This window comes from Oncorhynchus clarkii, chromosome 2, assembly GCF_045791955.1.
Source record: "Oncorhynchus clarkii lewisi isolate Uvic-CL-2024 chromosome 2, UVic_Ocla_1.0, whole genome shotgun sequence".
NCBI classification, from domain to species: Eukaryota; Metazoa; Chordata; class Actinopteri; order Salmoniformes; family Salmonidae; genus Oncorhynchus; species Oncorhynchus clarkii.
Window position 1 is genome coordinate 9282713 of NC_092148.1, and position 22944 is coordinate 9305656.

Genomic DNA, 22944 nt, shown 5'->3' on the forward strand with positions numbered 1-22944 from the left:
AATTAGCCTACACAAGCCATGCCACAATTAGCCTACACAAGCCATGTCTCAATTGTCTCAAGGCTTAAAACTCCTTCTTAAACCTGACACACATTGAAGTGGATTTAACAAGTGACATCAATACAGGATCATAGCTTTCAGCTGGATCCAGCTGGTCAGTGTATGTCATGGAAAGAGCAGGTGTTCCTAATGTGTTGTACTCTGTGTGTATATATACCCGCTGATACATGAAACCAAAACTATCTTAGTCTGAAATACATAGAGTAATATCATTAATAACGGACTACAAATAAGGAGCTAACCAGGAGATTATTGAAGCCCCAGGAACCTAAATGACCTGTGCTACTAACGTACTACAGAGCAGAACTCACTGTAATAATGAATCTTTACCGCCACCTAGTGGAAAGGTGATGTTTTAGTGCTGTGGTTCTCAAACTTTTTCGATTACAATCACCAGCGATATTTAGCTCTGCCCAGAGTACCTTGGTTACACTACCACTAACTACATGTAGCTCTGCCCAGAGTACTCCTGAAGTACCCTGTCGTGTGCGTTTAGGCAGTAGGCCTATGGTCTCATGAATCTTCTCAAGAACCCCCTGTGGTCCTAGTGGTCCTAGCACCCCTGGTTGAGAGCCCCTGTTTTAGTGTGTATTGTTAACAACAAGACTTTACACTGAGTGGAAAAAACATTAAGAACACTTTAATATTTAGTTGAACCCCCCCACTCCCCCGACACCTACTACCATACCCCGTTCAAAAGCACTTAAATCTTTTGTTTTGCCCATTCACTCTGAATGGCACACACACAATCCATGACTCAATTTTCTCAAGGCTTAAGAATCCTTCTTTAACCTGTCCCCCCCCCCCCCCTTCATCTACACGGATTGAATCGGATGTTTTGTACACTCAGTGTACACTGTCAGTGACAGATTCCAGTAAAAATGGCATGTGTACCCAAATAAAAATATCCTAGTTGTTGTGTACAACATATTTATAGACGACTACCATCACCTGCTGGGCACAAATACATTTCCTTCACTACAAATGTGATTATACACCAGAACATCATTTTCTAAATAAACTCTCTTTACACAAGTTTGTATTCAAAACTATTTATTTAATTCTGACAAAATGATTTACAAAAACCCAATACTTTTTTTATAGACACACAAATGAATATTTACATCATTACTCTACTGGCTCATTTTCCCCAATGAGAACAAAATACTGCACACATCCAAACAGTGAAATAACAGGGCTTCTCCAGCCTGGACTAGGGGAACAGGGGGCTAGCGGTAAGGGCTTGGGATAGAGGGTAAGGGGTTTGTTTTAAGAGCAGGCATATCATTTGCTCTGGACCAGAAAATAGCTTGTGTTGTTAAAGCGAATAACTTCCACCTTCTCCTCTTCTTCCTCCTCTTCATCCTCCTCCTTCCTCTCTTCTTCCCGTGGGACGGGTTCCCCGTAGATTGGGTGGTCAAAGTTCACGAGGGCATGTCCTTCCTGGGTAGGCAGGGTTGTGACTGGGGGGGAGGGGCAAGCAGGAGAGGAGGAGACGGGACTCAACCTCCACAGCTTAGACATGAACCTCTCCCTGTGTCTGAGAGAGCGAGAGAGAGAGGGCGGGTGGAGGGTGGGGAGAGAGAGGGTGGGGAGAGAGGGTGTAGGAAAGAGAGAAAGGAGGGAGGAAAGGCAGTGTGAGCAGAGAAAGGGAGGAAGAGAGAGGGGAAGGTATTTAGATAAATGGTGTTGTGCTCGTTTCTGTAGATGACAAACTTAACAGCTAGTTAATTAACTGATGGTTAATCATGATAACCATAGATATGTACAGGACAGGGTGTTATCTAGTGAGGATGGGAGGATCAGAGTGGAGGTGAAGAACAGAGGGGGGTGGTTTACCTGTAGAGGTAGGTGGACAACAGAGTGATTGACAGCAGCACACAGGAAGCAACCACCCACAGGACATGAGGCCACACCTCTACACCACCCCTAGACTCAGAGACTGAGAGGGAGAGGGGAAAACAGAGGGGTTGGGAGAGAGGGAGGGAGCGAGAGAGAGGGGGGGTGGGAGCGAGAGAGAGGGAGGGAGCGAGAGAGAGGGAGGGAGCGAGAGAGGGAGGGAGCGAGAGAGGGAGGGAGCGAGAGAGAGGGGGCGAGGGAGAGAGAGAGAGAGGGGGAGGGAGCGAGAGAAAGGGGGGGAGGGAGCGAGAGAGAGGGGGGGAGGGAGCGAGAGAGAGGGGGGAGGGAGCGAGAGAGAGGGGGGAGGGAGCGAGAGAGAGGGGGGGAGGGAGCGAGAGAGAGGGGGGGGAGGGAGCGAGAGAGAGGGGGAGGGAGCGAGAGAGAGGGAGGGAGGGAGCGAGAGAGAGGGGGGGAGGGAGCGAGAGAGGGGGGAGAGAGGGAGAAAAAGAGGGGGAGGAGAAAGGAGAGCGGAGTGTGGGTGAAAGGTCATGATATTAATAAACTGTTACACTATTATACTGACGTGTGTGTGTGTGTGTGTGTGTGTGTACAGTATTTGTGTGAAACTTGAAGAATGGGGTGAGATGAGTTGGCCCAGGTTCTGTGTTTCCTGAAGCACTTTCAGTTGATGAGGTTATGACATTAGCTTCCTGTTATGGCCTTCTGTAAGGTAGGGGGATTTCTGACATTGAAATATCCCACTTAACTCTAACACAAACACACTGTAGCTTCAACCAATCGACATACAGTAGCTCTCTGTCCCACTAACCTGATGTCTCTTCTGTCATACCAGAGCCAGAATCTGTGTTGTCTGTGTAGTCCTGCTGGAGAGACAGAATGAGACAATGTAAGAAAGAAAGATGTCACAGAGAGATTAAACAACTAGGACCACTGTGTGTGTGTTTCTTACCATAACAGTAGAAAGATCGCTGAACGCAGTTGGCACAGGGGCTGTAATAAAGGAGATTCACCATGAACCACACGTACACAGCTAACTGGCTAATAGAGGAGTGTGTGTCTGGCTGGGTACATGAACAGGATCCGTTGAAGGGTAAGGGAGTTGACAGGTAAGCTGTAAAGCTCTGTAGAAGGTATCTGTTAAGACTAGAGACCAGGGCAGAAAGGAAGGAACAGGGAGGGGTTGTCATGACTACCTTTGTCTATGGGCTGGATGGTTCTCGTTAGCCTGGTCCTGGATGATAGCATGGAAGAGTTTAATTAAGCACGTACAGATCTGGTGTGTGTGTTACCTGTCCAGGTGTTGGCGTAGACAGCCGTGCTCCATTCACTCCAGTGGCCATCAAACTCTTCCTTAGCTCTGAGTTGGATCAGGTACTGTACTCCTGGCAACGCATCTGTTATAGTGTAGAACCGGGCTGTGGTGGTCCCTTTTATCTGCATGCACACACACACACCAACACTTTTGTTTTACTATCCTTATTCACATTTAAAATAGTATTTTCCCTAACACCCTAAACCTAACCTTAACCGCAACCCCCCTAACCCTAATTATAACCCTAATCATAAATCTAAACCCTCAGCCTAAAATAGCCTTTTTGCCTTTTTCCTTGAATTGTCCTTGTTTTACTAACCTTGTGAGGACTTCTGGTCACCACAATGATAGTAAAAACACACACAGATGACGAAATAGAAAAAGTAATGTCTGTTTGAGCCAGAACAGAGCAGGCTAGATGAACAACATGGGTCATTACACCAACACCCAGAACAGAGCAGGCTAGATGAACAACATGGGTCATTATACCAACACCCAGAACAGAGCAGGCTAGATGAACAACATGGGTCATTACACCAACACTCAGAACGGAGCAGGCTAGATGAACAACATGGGTCATTACCCCAACTTCAGAACAGAGCAGGCTAGATTAACAACATGGGTCATTATACCAACACCCAGAACAGAGCAGGCTAGATGAACAACATGGGTCATTACACCAACACCCAGAACAGAACAGGCTAGATGAACAACATGGGTCATTACACCAACACCCAGAACAGAGCAGGCTAGATGAACAACATGGGTCATTACACCAACACCCAGAACAGAGCAGGCTAGATTAACAACATGGGTCATTACACCAACACCCAGAACAGAGCAGGCTAGATGAACAACATGGGTCATTACACCAACACTCAGAACGGAGCAGGCTAGATGAACAACATGGGTCATTACACCAACACCCAGAACAGAGCAGGCTAGATGAACAACATGGGTCATTATACCAACACCCAGAACAGAGCAGGCTAGATGAACAACATGGGTCATTGCACCAACACCCAGAACAGAGCAGGCTAGATTAACAACATGGGTCATTATACCAACACCCAGAACAGAACAGGCTAGATGAACAACATGGGTCATTACACCAACACCCAGAACAGAGCAGGCTAGATTAACAACATGGGTCATTATACCAACACCCAGAACAGAACAGGCTAGATGAACAACATGGGTCATTATACCAACACCCAGAACGGAGCAGGCTAGATGAACATGGGTCATTACACCAACACCCAGAACAGAGCAGGCTAGATGAACAACATGGGACATTACACGAACACCCAGAACGGAGCAGGCTAGATGAACATGGGTCATTACACCAACACCCAGAACAGAGCAGGCTAGATGAACAACATGGGTCATTACACCAACACCCAGAACAGAGCAGGCTAGATGAACAACATGGGTCATTACACCAACACCCAGAACAGAGCAGGCTAGATGAACAACATGGGTCATTATACCAACACCCAGAACAGAACAGGCTAGATGAACAACATGGGTCATTATACCAACACCCAGAACGGAGCAGGCTAGATGAACATGGGTCATTACACCAACACCCAGAACAGAGCAGGCTAGATGAACAACATGGGTCATTACACGAACACCCAGAACGGAGCAGGCTAGATGAACATGGGTCATTACACCAACACCCAGAACAGAGCAGGCTAGATGAACAACATGGGTCATTACACCAACACCCAGAACAGAACAGGCTAGATGAACAACATGGGTCATTACACCAACACCCAAAACAGAACAGGCTAGATGAACAACATGGGTCATTATACCAACACCCAGAACGGAGCAGGCTAGATGAACATGGGTCATTACACCAACACCCAGAACAGAGCAGGCTAGATGAATAACATGGGTCATTATACCAACACCCAGAACGGAGCAGGCTAGATGAACAACATGGGTCATTACACCAACACCCAGAACAGAGCAGGCTAGATGAACAACATGGGTCATTACACCAACACCCAGAACAGAGCAGGCTAGATGAACAACATGGGCCATTACACCAACACCCAGAACAGCGCAGGCTAGATGAACAACATGGGTCATTACACCAACACCCATAACAGCGCAGGCTAGATGAACAACATGGGTCATTACACCAACACCCATAACAGCGCAGGCTAGATGAACAACATGGGTCATTACACAAACACACAGACACACCAACACACGCATGCGAAGCCACACACCTGTGTTCCGTGTGGCATGGTGTAGTATCTGAGCTCATAAAGCAGCTCGTGATAGCGGTCTCTCTCTTTCCAGGAGTGAGGAACAGCCCAGCCCACCCTCAGTCTCCTCTCCTGCCCCTCCACACCCCTCACCACCACTGAGCTGGGGGGGTCTGGATTAACTACACACAGGGAGGGAGGGGGAAAAGGTGAGAGAGGGAGGGAGAGAGTGGGAGAGGAGGAGAATGTTAGCAAGGTGTCTAATTGAGTGGTCTGTTAAGCATGCACACAAACCTATACTCACATCACACACACACATGCCTGCACGCACGCACTCATATCACACACACACAGACACATACACATGCCTTACGCACACACACATATCACACATACACACTCACTAATGTCCAGAGGTGTAAAGTCTAGGAGAGGGCTGGTGGTGTTGCCAGCAGTGTTGGTGACACACAGGTAGGCCAGGTGTGGTTCTCTACTCTCCTTCTCTTGATGACCTATAGCACACCAACACCGAGACAGCAGGGTGGAGTAGGAACAGTTGACACGAGAGAATGACCCTGATAGACTGAGAGAGAGTGAGTTAGTATTCCACCCACACTGTTCTGTCGGCATCATATGTTTGATAAAGTAAGTAATTTAAGACAAATGAATGAGGAAGAGGAGAAAGAAGAGGGTGATGAGGAAGTGGAGGAAGAAGAGTGTGATGAGGAAGAGAAGAAAGAAGGTGATAAGAGGAGGAAGAAGAGGGTGATGAGGAAGAGGTGGCTGATGAGAAAGAAGGAAAAGAAGATGTGTGCTCTCACCCTTTCCGTAGGAGGAGGTAGCACTGAGGGACAGGAGTCACCGGTTGACTGGCTGTCCAATCACAGCGGATCTTACTGCTGGGTGACCTCTTATAGCAGGACAGCTTAGGCCTCTCTGGGGGAACTGAAAGACATTCCAGGGGAAAATCCATAATGTTTGTCCGTTGTTCTTATGTGACCATGAATGTCTGCTGCTGATTAACACTTCACAGAACACATACAGTATGGTTGTCAGCTTCAATGACCAGAGGTGATGAGGTTAGACAGAGAGATGCCATCAGTATAACTCACCTGCCACGCTCACCCTCAGAGAGGAGACCAGTTTGCCCCCGCAGTGGCAGCTGTAGTTCCCAGAGTCACCCACCGCCAGGGAGGGCAGGGTCAGAGTGGCGCCTCTCCTCCCTAACACCACTACTCCTCCTCTTTCCTCTCCTCTCAGCGGCCTCCCATTCAGTCTCCACTGAGACCTCCCTCTCAGCCCCCTCACCATCCTCCCCCCCTCCTCCTCTTCCTCATAGTCATCCTCACTGTCCATCGCATCAGTCCACCGATTAGAGGGCAGCTCAGTGTCAGCCCCTCCCACTCCGCTGTCTCTGGTTGGTTGGAGCGATGTCCCAGTAAGAGGAAATAGTTTCTGTGTATCTGTATGTCCTGATTGATTGACAGTGTAAAGACTCCGCCCTGTATCCCTCTGCTCTCCTCCTCCTTTGTGCTCCTCCTCTGTTACATCTTCCACAGTCCCTTTGTTAACTTCTCTCACAGTAAGAGGGGTGTGGTTTCCTGCACGAGTGTTCCTGATGACGGGTTTCTTCTTACTGTCTGTCCCGGTATCATCTGTGACAGGAGTGTCTGTTACAGTAAGGACAATAGTGTCCTTTCCAGTAGAAAATGTGTCTATTCCATTATCACTACCGTCTTTTATAGCACTGACTGTAGTTCCATTATCACTGTCGTCTTTTATAGCACTGACTGTAGTTCCATTATCACTACCGTCTTTTATAGCACTGACTGTAGTTCCATTATCACTGTCGTCTTTTATAGCACTGACTGTAGTTCCATTATCACTACCGTCTTTTATAGCACTGACTGTAGTTCCATTATCACTACTGTCTTTTATAGTACTGACTGTAGTTCCATTATCACTGCCGTCTTTTATAGTACTGACTGTAGTTCCATTATCACTGTCGTCTTTTATAGTACTGACTGTAGTTCCATTATCACTACCGTATTTTATAGCACTGACTGTAGTTCCATTATCACTGTCGTCTTTTATAGCACTGACTGTAGTTCCATTAGATGTGGTGTCTGTTGTGGTGCTGACAGTGGTTCCGTTAGATGTGGTGTCTGTTGTGGTGCTGACAGTGGTTCCATTAGATGTGGTGTCTGTTGTGGTGCTGACAGTGGTTCCGTTAGATGTGGTGTCTGTTGTGGTGCTGACAGTGGTTCTGTTAGATGTGGTGTCTGTTGTGGTGCTGACAGTGGTTCCGTTAGATGTGGTGTTTGTTGTGGTGCTGACAGTGGTGGGGTGTACTCCGGTAATGACACTGGTGTATTTTCCATTTCCAGCGGTGGTGCTGGTGTGTTTGGCCCTGTTAACCATCACCTCCAGCCCGTTCACCTCCACCTGACCACTACAGGCCAAGACCAGAACGCTGCCTGGGGATACCACCAGCACCCTGGGAGGGGGGTCTGGAGGGAGAGAGAAAGACATAATGAGTCAGTACTGTACAGAGACACAGGCACACATGCAGGCACGGATGTACCCTTATATATACACACACACACGTTGAGGGGTATAGGTTGTGGTTGACTGGGCAGTACAGATAAACTGAGAGAACACATTGCATAACTGATCACCAACCCCTCTTTCACTTCCTCTTTCAACACATCCCTTCTTCCCACCTCTTTCTCTCTCACCATCTGTTATTCTGTTTCTCTCCTCCTCCTATGCCTCCACCCTCTCTGTCTGTTATTCTGTTTCTCTCCTCCTCCTATGCCTGCACCCTCTCTGTCTGTTATTCTGTTTCTTGTCGTTATTCTGTTTCTCTCCTCCTCCTATGCCTCCACCCTCTGTCTGCTATTCTGTTTCTCTCCTCCTCCTATGCCTCCACCCTCTGTCTGCTATTCTGTTTCTCTCCTCCTCCTATGCCTCCACCCTCTGTCTGTTATTCTGTGTTTCTCTCCTCCTTCTATGCCTCCACCCTCTGTCTGCTATTCTGTGTTTCTCCTCCTCCTATGCCTCCACCCTCTGTCTGTTATTCTGTTTCTCTCCTCCTACTATGCCTCCACCCTCTCTGTCTGTTATTCTGTTTCTTGTCTGTTATTCTGTTTCTCTCCTCCTCCTATGCCTCCACCCTCTCTGTCTGTTATTCTGTTTCTCTCCTCCTCTTATGCCTCCACCCTCTCTGTCTGTTATTCTGTTTCTCTCCTCCTTCTATGCCTCCACCCTCTCTGTCTGTTATTCTGTTTCTCTCCTCCTCCTATGCCTCCACCCTCTCTGTCTGTTATTCTGTTTCTCTCGTCCTCCTATGCCTCCACCCTCTCTGTCTGTTATTCTGTTTCTCTCCTCCTTCTATGCCTCCACCCTCTCTGTCTGTTATTCTGTTTCTCTCCTCCTCCTATGCCTCCACCCTCTCTGTCTGTTATTCTGTTTCTCTCCTCCTCCTATGCCTACACCCTCTCTGTCTGTTATTCTGTTTCTTGTCGTTATTCTGTTTCTCTCCTCCTCCTATGCCTCCACCCTCTGTCTGCTATTCTGTTTCTCTCCTCCTCCTATGCCTCCACCCTCTGTCTGCTATTCTGTTTCTCTCCTCCTCCTATGCCTCCACCCTCTGTCTGTTATTCTGTGTTTCTCTCCTCCTTCTATGCCTCCACCCTCTGTCTGCTATTCTGTGTTTCTCCTCCTCCTATGCCTCCACCCTCTGTCTGTTATTCTGTTTCTCTCCTCCTACTATGCCTCCACCCTCTGTCTGTTATTCTGTTTCTCTCCTCCTACTATGCCTCCACCCTCTCTGTCTGTTATTCTGTTTCTCTCCTCCTCCTATGCCTCCACCCTCTCTGTCTGCTATTCTGTTTCTCTCCTCCTACTATGCCTCCACCCTCTCTGTCTGTTATTCTGTTTCTCTCCTCCACCTATGCCTCCACCCTCTGTCTGCTATTCTGTGTTTCTCCTCCTCCTATGCCTCCACCCTCTGTCTGTTATTCTGTTTCTCTCCTCCTACTATGCCTCCACCCTCTGTCTGTTATTCTGTTTCTCTCCTCCTCCTATGCCTCCACCCTCTCTGTCTGTTATTCTGCTTCTCTCCTCCTCCTATCTCTCCACCCTCTCTGTCTGTTATTATGTTTATTGTCTGTTATTCTGTTTCTCTCCTCCTCCTATGCCTCCACCCTCTCTGTCTGTTATTCTGTTTCTTGTCTGTTATTCTGTTTCTCTCCTCCTCCTATGCCTCCACCCTCTCTGTCTGTTATTCTGTTTCTCTCCTCCTCCTATGCCTCCACCCTCTCTGTCTGTTATTCTGTTTCTCTCCTCCTTCTATGCCTCCACCCTCTCTGTCTGTTATTCTGTTTCTCTCCTCCTCCTATGCCTCCACCCTCTCTGTCTGTTATTCTGTTTCTCTCCTCCTCCTATGCCTCCACCCTCTCTGTCTGTTATTCTGTTTCTTGTCGTTATTCTGTTTCTCTCCTCCTCCTATGCCTCCACCCTCTCTGTCTGTTATTCTGTTTCTCTCCTCCTCCTATGCCTCCACCCTCTGTCTGTTATTCTGTGTTTCTCTCCTCCTCCTATGCCTCCACCCTCTGTCTGCTATTCTGTGTTTCTCCTCCTCCTATGCCTCCACCCTCTGTCTGTTATTCTGTTTCTCTCCTCCTACTATGCCTCCACCCTCTGTCTGTTATTCTGTTTCTCTCCTCCTACTATGCCTCCACCCTCTCTGTCTGTTATTCTGTTTCTCTCCTCCTCCTATGCCTCCACCCTCTCTGTCTGCTATTCTGTTTCTCTCCTCCTACTATGCCTCCACCCTCTCTGTCTGTTATTCTGTTTCTCTCCTCCACCTATGCCTCCACCCTCTGTCTGCTATTCTGTGTTTCTCCTCCTCCTATGCCTCCACCCTCTGTCTGTTATTCTGTTTCTCTCCTCCTACTATGCCTCCACCCTCTGTCTGTTATTCTGTTTCTCTCCTCCTCCTATGCCTCCACCCTCTCTGTCTGTTATTCTGCTTCTCTCCTCCTCCTATCTCTCCACCCTCTCTGTCTGTTATTATGTTTATTGTCTGTTATTCTGTTTCTCTCCTCCTCCTATGCCTCCACCCTCTCTGTCTGTTATTCTGTTTCTTGTCTGTTATTCTGTTTCTCTCCTCCTCCTATGCCTCCACCCTCTCTGTCTGTTATTCTGTTTCTCTCCTCCTCCTATGCCTCCACCCTCTCTGTCTGTTATTCTGTTTCTCTCCTCCTTCTATGCCTCCACCCTCTCTGTCTGTTATTCTGTTTCTCTCCTCCTCCTATGCCTCCACCCTCTCTGTCTGTTATTCTGTTTCTCTCCTCCTCCTATGCCTCCACCCTCTCTGTCTGTTATTCTGTTTCTTGTCGTTATTCTGTTTCTCTCCTCCTCCTATGCCTCCACCCTCTCTGTCTGTTATTCTGTTTCTCTCCTCCTCCTATGCCTCCACCCTCTGTCTGTTATTCTGTGTTTCTCTCCTCCTCCTATGCCTCCACCCTCTGTCTGCTATTCTGTGTTTCTCCTCCTCCTATGCCTCCACCCTCTGTCTGTTATTCTGTTTCTCTCCTCCTACTATGCCTCCACCCTCTGTCTGTTATTCTGTTTCTCTCCTCCTACTATGCCTCCACCCTCTCTGTCTGTTATTCTATTTCTCTCCTCCTCCTATGCCTCCACCCTCTCTGTCTGTTATTGTTTCTCTCCTCCTACTATGCCTCCACCCTCTCTGTCTGTTATTCTGTTTCTCTCCTCCTCCTATGCCTCCACCCTCTCTCTGTTATTCTGTTTCTTGTCTGTTATTCTGTTTCTCTCCTCCTTCTATGCCTCCACCCTCTCTGTCTGTTATTCTGTTTCTCTCCTCCTCCTATGCCTCCACCCTCTCTCTGTTATTCTGTGTATCTCCTCCTCCTATGCCTCCACCCTCTCTCTCTGTTATTCTGTTTTTATCTCCTCCCCTATCCTTTCTCCCACCATTAAAGCTCCGTCACAGAGCTACAAAACATTTGTCTAAATATTTACTGATTTAACATTCTTTACTAAAAATAAACAAATAATATAACAATCTCTCTGTCTGTGGCCCCAACCTCCATAAAGCTGCTGTCACTAGACACTGGAGATTCTCTATAACGACCAGCAAAAGCCAAACTGGTGACACCAGCTGATAATGTGAAGGAAACCCTGTAGAAACAGAATTATTTAAGGGTTTTGACAAATCTGTGGCTTGTTAGTTTACCCTTGGGTCTGAGTAAACACGATTGGCTCCAGCCTTGACAATGTTAGCCTAATACCAATACTGTTCCCAGGACCCTGGACTTTCAAACTTATAGTCTCATGTTTAGAAAGTAGTATATTTTGTATATCATTTACAAGTGATATCCAGAGCATTCGGAAAGTATTCAGACCCCTTCATTTCTTCCACATTTTGTTACTTTACAGCCTTACTCTAAAATGGATTAAAACATTAAAATCCTCATCAATCTACACACAATACCCCATAATGACAAAGCAACATTTCTCATTTCTAAATATATATATATATTTTTTAATATTAAGTTTACATACAGCTGAAGTCGGAAGTTTACATACACCTTAGACAAATACATTTAAACTCAGTTTCACAATTCCTGACATTTAATCCTAGTAAAAAGTCCCCATCTTAGGTCAGTTGGGATCACCACTTTATTTAAAGAATGTGAAATGTCAGAATAACAGTAGAGATAATGATTTATTTCAGCTTTTATTTCTTTCATCACATTCCCAGTGGGTCAGAAGTTTACATACTAATTGAGTGTATTTGTTGGCATTGCCTTTAAATTGTTTCACTTGGGTCAAACATTTCAGGTAGCCTTCCACAAGCTTCCCACAATAAGTTGGGTGAATTTTGGCCCATTCCTCCTGACAGAGCTGGTGGAGCTGAGTCAGGTTTTTAGGCCTCCTTGCTCGCACACGCTGTTTCAGTTCTGCCCACAAACTTTCTATGGGATTGAGGTCAGGGCTTTGTGATGGCCACTCCAATACCTTGACTTTGTTGTCCTTAAGCCATTTTGCCACAACTTTGGATGTATGCTTGGGGTCATTGTCCATTTGGAAGACCCATTTGCGACCAAGCTTTAACCTCCTGACTGATGTCTTGAGATGTTGCTTCAATATATCCACATAATTTCCCTGCCTCATGATGCCATCTATTTTGTGAAGTGCACCCGTCCCTCCTGCAGAAAAGCACCCCCACGACATGATGCTGCCACCCCTGTGCTTCACGGTTGGGATGGTGTTCTTCAGCTTGCAAGCCTCCCCCTTTTTCCTCCAAACATAATGATGGTCATTATGGCCAAACAGTTCTATTTTTGTTTCATCAGACCAGAGGACATTTCTCCAAAAAGTACGATCTTTGTCCCCATGTGCAGTTGCAAACCGTAGTCTGGCTTTTTTTATGGCGGTTTTGGAGCAGTGGCTTCTTCCTTGCTGAGTGGCCTTTCAGGTTATGTCGATATAGGACTTGTTTTACTGTGGATATAGATACTTTTGTACCTGTTTCCTCCAGCATCTTCACAAGGTCCTTTGCTGTTGTTCTGGGATTGATTTTCACTTTTAGCACCAAAGTACGGTCATCTCTAGGAGACAGAACGCGTCTCCTTCCTGAGCGGTATGACGGCTGCGTGGTCCCATGGTGTTTATACTTGCGTACTATTGTTTGTACAGATGAACGTGGTACCTTCAGGCGTTTGGAAATTGCTCCCAAGGCTGAAACAGACTTGTGAAGGTCAACAATGTTTTTTCTGAGGTCTTGGCTGGTTTCTTTTGATTTCCCCATGTTGTCAAGCAAAGAGGCACTGAGTTTGAAGGTAGGCCTTGAAATACATCCACGGGTACACCTCCAATTGACTCAAATTATGTCAATTAGCCTATCAGAAGCTTCTAAAGCCATGACATCGTTTTCTGGAATTTTCCAATCTGTTTAAAGGCACAATCAATTTAGTGTATGTACATTTCTGACCCACTGTAATTGTGAAACAGTGAAATAATCTGTCTGTAAACAATTGTTGGAAAAATTACTTGTCATGCACAAAGTAGATGTCCGATACGGACTTACCAAAACTATAGTTTATTAACAAGAAATTTGTGGAGTGGTTGAAAAACAAGTTTTAATAACTCCAACCTAAGTGTATGTAAACTTCTGACTTCAACTGTAAGTATTCAGACCATTTACTCAGTACTTTGTTGAAGCACCTTTGGCTGTGATTACAGCCGAGAGAGAGTCTTCTTGGGTATGACACTACAAGCTTGGCACACATGTATTTGGGGAGTTTCTCCCATTCTTCTCTGCAGATCCTCTCAAGCTCTGTCAGGTTGGATGGGGTGTTGCTGCACAGCTATTTTCAAGTCTCTCCAGAGATGTTGGATCGGGTCCAGGCTCTGGGTGGGCCTTTCAAAGACATTCAGAGACTCGTCCCGAAGCCCCTCCTGCGTTCTCTTGGCTGTGTGCTTAGGGTCGTTGTCCTGTTGGAAGATGAACCTTCACCCAGTCGGAGATCCTGAGTGCTCTGGAGCAGGTTCTCATCAAGGATCTCTCTGTACTTTGCTCCGTTCATCTTTCCCTCGATCCTGACTAGTACTCTAGTCCCTGACACTGAAAAAGATCCCCAAAGCATGATGCTGCCACCACCATGCTTTACTGTAGGGATGGTGCCAGGTTTCCTCCAGACGTGACGTTTGGCATTCAGGCCAAAGAGTTCAATCTTGGTTTCATCAGACCAGAGAATCTTGTTTCTCATGGTCTGAGAGTCCTTTAGGTGCCTTTTGACAAACCCCAAGCTGGCTATCATGTGCCTTTTACTGAGGAGTGGATTCCATTTGGACCACTCTACCATAAGGACCTAATTGCTGGAGTGCTGCAGAGATGGTTGTCCTTCTGGAAGGTTCTCCCATCAGAGTGACCATCGGGTTCTTGGTCACCTCCCTGACAAAGGCACTTCTCCCCCGATTGTTCAGTTTGGCCGGGCAGCCAGCTCTAGGAAGAGTCTTGGTGGTTCCAAACTTCTTCCATTTAAGAATGATGAAGGCCACTGTGTTCTTGGGGACCATTAATGCTGCAGATATTTGTTTTTTTACCCTTCCCCAGATCTGTGCCTCGACACAATCTTGTCTCGGAGCTCTACTAACAATTCCTTCAACCTCATGGCTTGGTTTTTGATCTGACATGCACTGTCAACTGTGGGACCTTATATAGACAGGTTTGTGCCTTTCCAAATCATGTCCAATCAATGGAATCTACACAGATGAACTCCAATGAAGTTGTAGAAACATCTCAAGTATGATCAATGGAAACAGGATGCACCTGAGCTCAATTCCGAGTCTCATAACAAAGGGTATGTATACACATGTAAATAAGTTATTTCAGTTTTTTATATTTAATCAATTTGCTAAAATGTCTAACAACGTGTTTTTAATTTGTCATTATGGAGTGTTGTGTATAGATTGACATTTAACATAAGGACATTTAAAAAAAATATATATTTTACAATAAGGCTGTAACATAACAAAACATGGGAAAAGGGAAGGGGTCTGAATACCTTCCGAATGCACCGTACGTTTTTAAGAGAAAGCTTTTCAATTGGCATCTCTCCCCCTGTTTTCAGTCACAGGTGGGGACAGTGCAGGAGTTGGGCTCATTAGTTGTGCTCCAATTTGACTGAGGATAGCTTCATTTGTGACCTAAGTACAAATTAGAATTGTGCACAGCAGAGCATAAGAGTTTCCACATCAATGTTAAAATGAGTTAATTAGTTAAGATATTAAATGTTATATTCCAATGTAATTGAATGTTATTAGTTATATTCCATTCCAATATTATATTCCAATGTAATTGAATGTTATTAGTTATATTCCATTCCAATATTATATTCCAATGTAATTGAATGTTATTAGTTATATTCCATTCCAATATTATATTCCAATGTAATTGAATGTTATTAGTTATATTCCATTCCAATATTATATTCCAATGTAATTGAATGTTATTAGTTATATTCCATTCCAATATTATATTCCAATGTAATTGAATGTTATTAGTTATATTCCATTCCAATATTATATTCCAATGTAATTGAATGTTATTAGTTATATTCCATTCCAATATTATATTCCAATGTAATTGAATGTTATTAGTTATATTCCATTCCAATATTATATTCCAATGTAATTGAATGTTATTAGTTATATTCCATTCCAATATTATATTCCAATGTAATTGAATGTTATTAGTTATATTCCAATATTATATTCCAATGTAATTGAATGTTATTAGTTATATTCCAATATTATATTCCAATGTAATTGAATGTTATTAGTTATATTCCAATATTATATTCCAATGTAATTGAATGTTATTAGTTATATTCCAATATTATATTCCAATGTAATTGAATGTTATTAGTTATATTCCAATATTATATTCCAATGTAATTGAATGTTATTAGTTATATTCCAATATTATATTCCAATGTAATTGAATGTTATTAGTTATATTCCAATATTATATTCCAATGTAATTGAATGTTATTAGTTATATTCCAATATTATATTCCAATGTAATTGAATGTTATTAGTTATATTCCATTCCAATATTATATTCCAATGTAATTGAATGTTATTAGTTATATTCCATTCCAATATTATATTCCAATGTAATTGAATGTTATTAGTTATATTCCATTCCAATATTATATTCCAATGTAATTGAATGTTATTAGTTATATTCCATTCCAATATTATATTCCAATGTAATTGAATGTTATTAGTTATATTCCATTCCAATATTATATTCCAATGTAATTGAATGTTATTAGTTATATTCCATTCCAATATTATATTCCAATGTAATTGAATGTTATTAGTTATATTCCAATATTATATTCCAATGTAATTGAATGTTATTAGTTATATTCCAATATTATATTCCAATGTAATTGAATGTTATTAGTTATATTCCAATATTATATTCCAATGTAATTGAATGTTATTAGTTATATTCCAATATTATATTCCAATGTAATTGAATGTTATTAGTTATATTCCAATATTATATTCCAATGTAATTGAATGTTATTAGTTATATTCCAATATTATATTCCAATGTAATTGAATGTTATTAGTTATATTCCAATATTATATTCCAATGTAATTGAATGTTATTAGTTATATTCCAATATTATATTCCAATGTAATTGAATGTTATTAGTTATATTCCAATATTATATTCCAATGTAATTGAATGTTATTAGTTATATTCCATTCCAATATTATATTCCAATGTAATTGAATGTTATTAGTTATATTCCATTCCAATATTATATTCCAATGTAATTGAATGTTATTAGTTATATTCCATTCCAATATTATATTCCAATGTAATTTAATGTTATTAGTTATATTCCATTCCAATATTATATTCCAATGTAATTGAATGTTATTAGTTATATTCCATTCCAATATTATATTCCAATGTAATTGAATGTTATTAGTTATATTCCATTCCAATATTATATTCCAATGTAATTGAATGTTATTAGTTATATTCCATTCCAATATTATATTCCAATGTAATTGAATGTTATTAGTTATATTCCATTCCAATATTATATTCCAATGTAATTGAATGTTATTAGTTATATTCCAATGTAATTGAATGTTATTAGTTATATTCCATTCCAATATTATATTCCAATGTAATTGAATGTTATTAGTTATATTCCATTCCAATATTATATTCCAATGTAATTGAATGTTATTAGTTATATTCCAATGTTATATTCCAATGTAATTGAATGTTATTAGTTATATTCCAATGTTATATTCCAATGTAATTGAATGTTATTAGTTATATTCCAATGTAATTGAATGTTATTAGTTATATTCCAATGTAATTGAATGTTATTAGTTATATTCCAATATTATATTCCAATGTAATTGAATGTTATTAGTTATATTCCAATATTATATTCCAATGTAATTGAATGTTATTAGTTATATTCCAATATTATATTCCAATGTAATTGAATGTTATTAGTTATATTCCAATATTATATTCCAATGTAATTGAATGTTATTAGTTATATTCCAATATTATATTCCAATGTAATTGAATGTTATTAGTTATATTCCATTCCAATATTATATTCCAATGTAATTGAATGTTATTAGTTATATTCCATTCTAATATTATATTCCAATGTAATTGAATGTTATTAGTTATATTCCATTCCAATATTATATTCCAATGTAATTGAATGTTATTAGTTATATTCCATTCCAATATTATATTCCAATGTAATTGAATGTTATTAGTTATATTCCATTCCAATATTATATTCCAATGTAATTGAATGTTATTAGTTATATTCCAATATTATATTCCAATGTAATTGAATGTTATTAGTTATATTCCAATATTATATTCCAATGTAATTGAATGTTATTAGTTATATTCCAATATTATATTCCAATGTAATTGAATGTTATTAGTTATATTCCAATATTATATTCCAATGTAATTGAATGTTATTAGTTATATTCCAATATTATATTCCAATGTAATTGAATGTTATTAGTTATATTCCAATATTATATTCCAATGTAATTGAATGTTATTAGTTATATTCCAATATTATATTCCAATGTAATTGAATGTTATTAGTTATATTCCAATATTATATTCCAATGTAATTGAATGATATTAGTTATATTCCAATATTATATTCCAATGTAATTGAATGTTATTAGTTATATTCCAATATTATATTCCAATGTAATTGAATGTTATTAGTTATATTCCATTCCAATATTATATTCCAATGTAATTGAATGTTATTAGTTATATTCCATTCCAATATTATATTCCAATGTAATTGAATGTTATTAGTTATATTCCAATGTAATTGAATGTTATTAGTTATATTCCATTCCAATATTATATTCCAATGTAATTGAATGTTATTAGTTATATTCCATTCCAATATTATATTCCAATGTAATTGAATGTTATTAGTTATATTCCATTCCAATATTATATTCCAATGTAATTGAATGTTATTAGTTATATTCCAATGTTATATTCCAATGTAATTGAATGTTATTAGTTATATTCCAATGTTATATTCCAATGTAATTGAATGTTATTAGTTATATTCCAATGTAATTGAATGTTATTAGTTATATTCCAATGTAATTGAATGTTATTAGTTATATTCCAATGTAATTGAATGTTATTAGTTATATTCCAATGTAATTGAATGTTATTAGTTATATTCCAATGTAATTGAATGTTATTAGTTATATTCCAATGTAATTGAATGTTATTAGTTATATTCCAATGTAATTGAATGTTATTAGTTATATTCCAATGTAATTGAATGTTATTAGTTATATTCCAATGTAATTGAATGTTATTAGTTATATTCCAATGTAATTGAATGTTATTAGTTATATTCCAATGTAATTGAATGTTATTAGTTATATTCCAATGTAATTGAATGTTATTAGTTATATTCCAATGTAATTGAATGTTATTAGTTATATTCCAATGTAATTGAATGTTATTAGTTATATTCCAATGTAATTGAATGTTATTAGTTATATTCCAATGTTATATTCCAATGAATATATTTGTTTTATGAGTTAAAAACATCTATTGAAAACCGTTTGCTCCTGAATGTCATTGTAAAGACTGCTGGGATTTAAAATCTTGCATTATTCAAATCATATTTTGTGCAATTGTACATAATGGATGGTATGGATAAGGAACAACAAAGAAAGAACAAAGAACATGATGTGCAGGTGAGTTAAATAGAGAACTTTACATCAAATCTCCTCATAGTGTGGATATTAATGGTGATATGCGCAACACAACCCCCCCCATATTTTATTTCAATAATTAACATAAGACAACTAAACTTAGCTTTTGAGTATTACTTACCAAATCATTTCTTAACACACTTGTGTGAAACCCTCTGTCAATTTTCTACCGGGGTAACTGGCATCCCCTGGGGCCAGTAGTCTAGTACTTTAAAAAAAAACGCCCCTTTTCTAGAAACAACATTTCATGAAATAACAAAAAAAAAAGTGTAAACTGTAGCCATTAATTTCCATTTATAGTTTATTCCCCTAAACATGACCTTCATCTACATAATACTTTTCCCCCCTCAGAACATAGCTTTTTTTGTGTCAGCAATTAGACATTGTTCTTGGGGGGCCTAGTTACCCCCTAGTACCCCATCTCTGGAAAATGTCAACAGAGCACTGAGCTTACCAAAAGCTTTTTACATGTAATTCCGCTCATGTTAATTTACATTTTTGCGACTAGCAGAAACAACTTTGCAGATGACCACAACATGTAAAATCCTCAATAGTCCATGAGAAAGCAACACCGCTCTGTCAACAAAGGTCTATATTTAGGTTAGAAAATCCAACTTTTTGGATATACCAAAAAAAAAGTAAAGTATGTGGACACCCCTTCAAATTAGTGGATTCGGCTATTTCAGCCACACCTGTTCCTGACAGGTGTATAAAATCGAGCACACAGCCATGCAATCTCCATAGACAAACATTGGCAGTAGAATAGCCTTACTGAAGAGCTCAGTGACTTTCAACGTGGCACTGTCATAGGATTCCCCCTTTCCAACAAGCAAGTGGAAACCCCTTTTCCATCTGTTCATCCACAAATCAAAGCCTTTACTTATGCCAAAATTTTAAGATGGAACATTAAAGAAAAATGCACCCATGCCTTTATTTCCCCCAAAAATATAAACTCGTAGCTTTCATTTGATATGCTCCAAATATCTAATTTGATAACTTCATGGGGACTTTTCCATGAAAATGCCCCTTCTTAAAATGTATTTTATAACATAAGGAAAGTGACATTTCATCACCATAGCGAGTTCCCCCGCTCTGGGCAGAATGGGTGGACACCCTAAACATAACTGAAAATAAAATAATTAGCCTATAGGCATGAAACAAAATCTATTAAATATTTGATTGATATAATCCAGTAATAAAATAAACCTACCTCTCCGTGGACAGGTCCCGTCCAGAAAGCAGTGGACTGTCAGCGCAGACAGGAGAACCGTCAGCCTGATCCACGATGGCATCTTTACGCTTCTTTCATACGAGTCATCTCTCTGTGTCGGTAAATCCAATCACACCGTATCAGTAGACTAGATTATAAAGCTGCTCCCTTTCAGACATCAATTAACACTCATTTAAAACGCAGAAAAAAAAACGTTATACAAGTTGTCCCTGTTCCTGTACAAGCTCTCCAGACTACCTCTCCGCTGGACTGAGTCTGGACTGCCGTTATGAGCAGCTGTTGATTTACATAACTCAAATAGATCAGACCACCTTCTGTGTTTTAATAAAATAACAGAAGCGAAGACCACCAGATCTGTTGCAGAAACGTTGCAAACGACGTAACGGGGAGGGACCTACATGAATTTGTCCTAATAGCCTAATTACACCCCAGGCACCAGCTAAACGGACCACCTCTTGTCTCTCTCTCTCTCTCTCACACACACACACACACACACACACACACACACACACACACACACACACACACACACACACACACACACACACACACACACACACACACACACACACACACACACACACACACACACACACACACACACACTCCCAACGGGCTCTATTTAATCTGTATCGCGGAAGTTCAGCTTTTACAGCGTGATTGAAAAGTCAAGGTAATGTTCCCACTTTAGCGGAGACTGTATTCACCGTAAACGCTGCATGTCGGCTCAATCGGAAATTACCATTACAAGTTTATCCCGCAATATGTAACGATTCTGCGATACAGAGAGAATATATCCCTAAACCTCAGTTTCTTCTGGTCAGACAACATGAACTCTCAGAAATCGGACATTGCGAAAGTACAGATAGTGAGTGTCGTGTCCATGTGTCAAACTCCTTTCCAGATAAAACTGTCCATGTTTGAAGGGCGAAATGCCAGAAGCACTTTTGCGGAGCCAGCGCGCTGGGGAGAGTATGTTACAAAACAAACACTAGGTTTACGTAGTACACTGCTTTTTCAGGAGATTGGGCAAATATTTTGCTGTAATCTTGACTTGTCCTAATGACATGGTCAGTAATAATAACCTGCTTCTCCGAAGGCCACGTTCACCTTGTTTTGTTCTTTTGGTTATGGAGATAAGGCCGCGGGTTGCGGTTAAGAACATTGAGACAAACGTCTGTAAAAAGTGCTATAAATTGGTTAGATTGATTGTTTCCCTTATTATAAACATTATTCCCCATACAGTCACACTACAAACGAAATCATACTTTGATGTCAACTGTAAATAATTATATTTCAGTTGACACTTCCTCTTTGGATTGACAAAGACTTGAGTAACTTTCTTAACTTGAACGTTCTCACTGAAACCCAACATCAACCTGCTGTATCCATCTATGACACCAGTGCTTGAAGTGGACTGAAATAGGTGACAGTACTTATTTTGGGCGCCCCTACTGTTTATAATTATGTGCCACTGGCAGAACGCCACAATATTTTAAAGCAAAACTCTGTAAGAGGTGCCAAAACTCAAAACAGTAATACATTTGAGGTGCGATACTCTGTACTTCTGTGTTCTGGCACAATTCAAGCACTTTATAACACGTTGCAACACAATCTCACAATCAACTCGTGCAAATATGTACAAAAAGTATTTAAGCATATTTTGTGTGTTTTTGTGAATTTTTGTGTGGCTTAATTCGTGTGAAAAGACACATTTTTGTGCAACTTAATTCATAGGAAAATACAGTTTTGGGGGGCAAACGTAGGAACAATATTTTAAAAGTTATTTGAGCATTTTATGTTGTATTTTCACACAAATTAAGCCACATAAAAACGCACAAAATCGGCTGAAATACTTTTTGTACATATTTGCACAAATTGAGTGTGATATTGTGTTGCACTGGTTTGAGCCTTCTACAGCAGGGAGAGACAGGTCCAGCAGAGACTGGTTGTGCTGGTTTCACCCTATAATCTTTCTAACCAGAGGCTGTATGCTGTAGAACAGTGGTATTCAAACTTGTTCAGCTGGGACCCCATTTTTTCCCGGAAACAATTTCCGGGGAAGCCATTTTTCTTCACAACATTTTTTTGCGACCCCATTTTTTACATCAACAAATAACCTTAAATTCATTACATGTTCATCTCTTATCAAATTAAAAGAAAGCAAATGCATTTTATTTTTCAAATCTTTCTCAAAAATGTTTTTATGTTGACCCATACAATAATCTGTACTCTTCATTTTTTGTTCATAAAAAAATAAATGTTTTTTTTTGCCGCGATCCAACTGCAGTTCACTCACAACCTGGACTTTGAATACCACTGCTGTAGAGTACAACAGCTGTCTCACCTAGTTTCACCCTATATCTTTCTAACCAGAA

General features: G+C 40.6%; 1 protein-coding gene and 1 long non-coding RNA gene across 3 annotated transcripts in view; one reads left to right on the top strand and one right to left on the bottom strand.

The window, feature by feature from the left end:
• Positions 1-22944, top strand: part of LOC139420869 (uncharacterized) — a 247742-nt gene that overhangs the window by 13684 nt on the left and 211114 nt on the right. The window lies entirely within an intron of this gene.
• On the bottom strand, positions 1097-21574 carry LOC139420813 (uncharacterized). Of its 2 annotated transcripts, none has more exons than XM_071171122.1 (10): positions 20546-21574; positions 6567-7964; positions 6276-6399; positions 5859-6037; positions 5476-5636; positions 3210-3354; positions 2870-2910; positions 2729-2780; positions 1900-2002; positions 1097-1600 (listed from the first exon to the last, which is right to left on the bottom strand). In XM_071171122.1, the coding sequence occupies exons 1-10, from the start codon at positions 20625-20627 to the stop codon at positions 1345-1347; spliced, it is 2541 nt and encodes an 846-aa protein (XP_071027223.1). In that variant the 5' UTR covers positions 20628-21574; the 3' UTR covers positions 1097-1344. The 2 variants fall into 2 exon arrangements, with proteins under 2 accessions (XP_071027223.1, XP_071027213.1); XM_071171112.1 differs by having other exon boundaries at positions 2729-2783.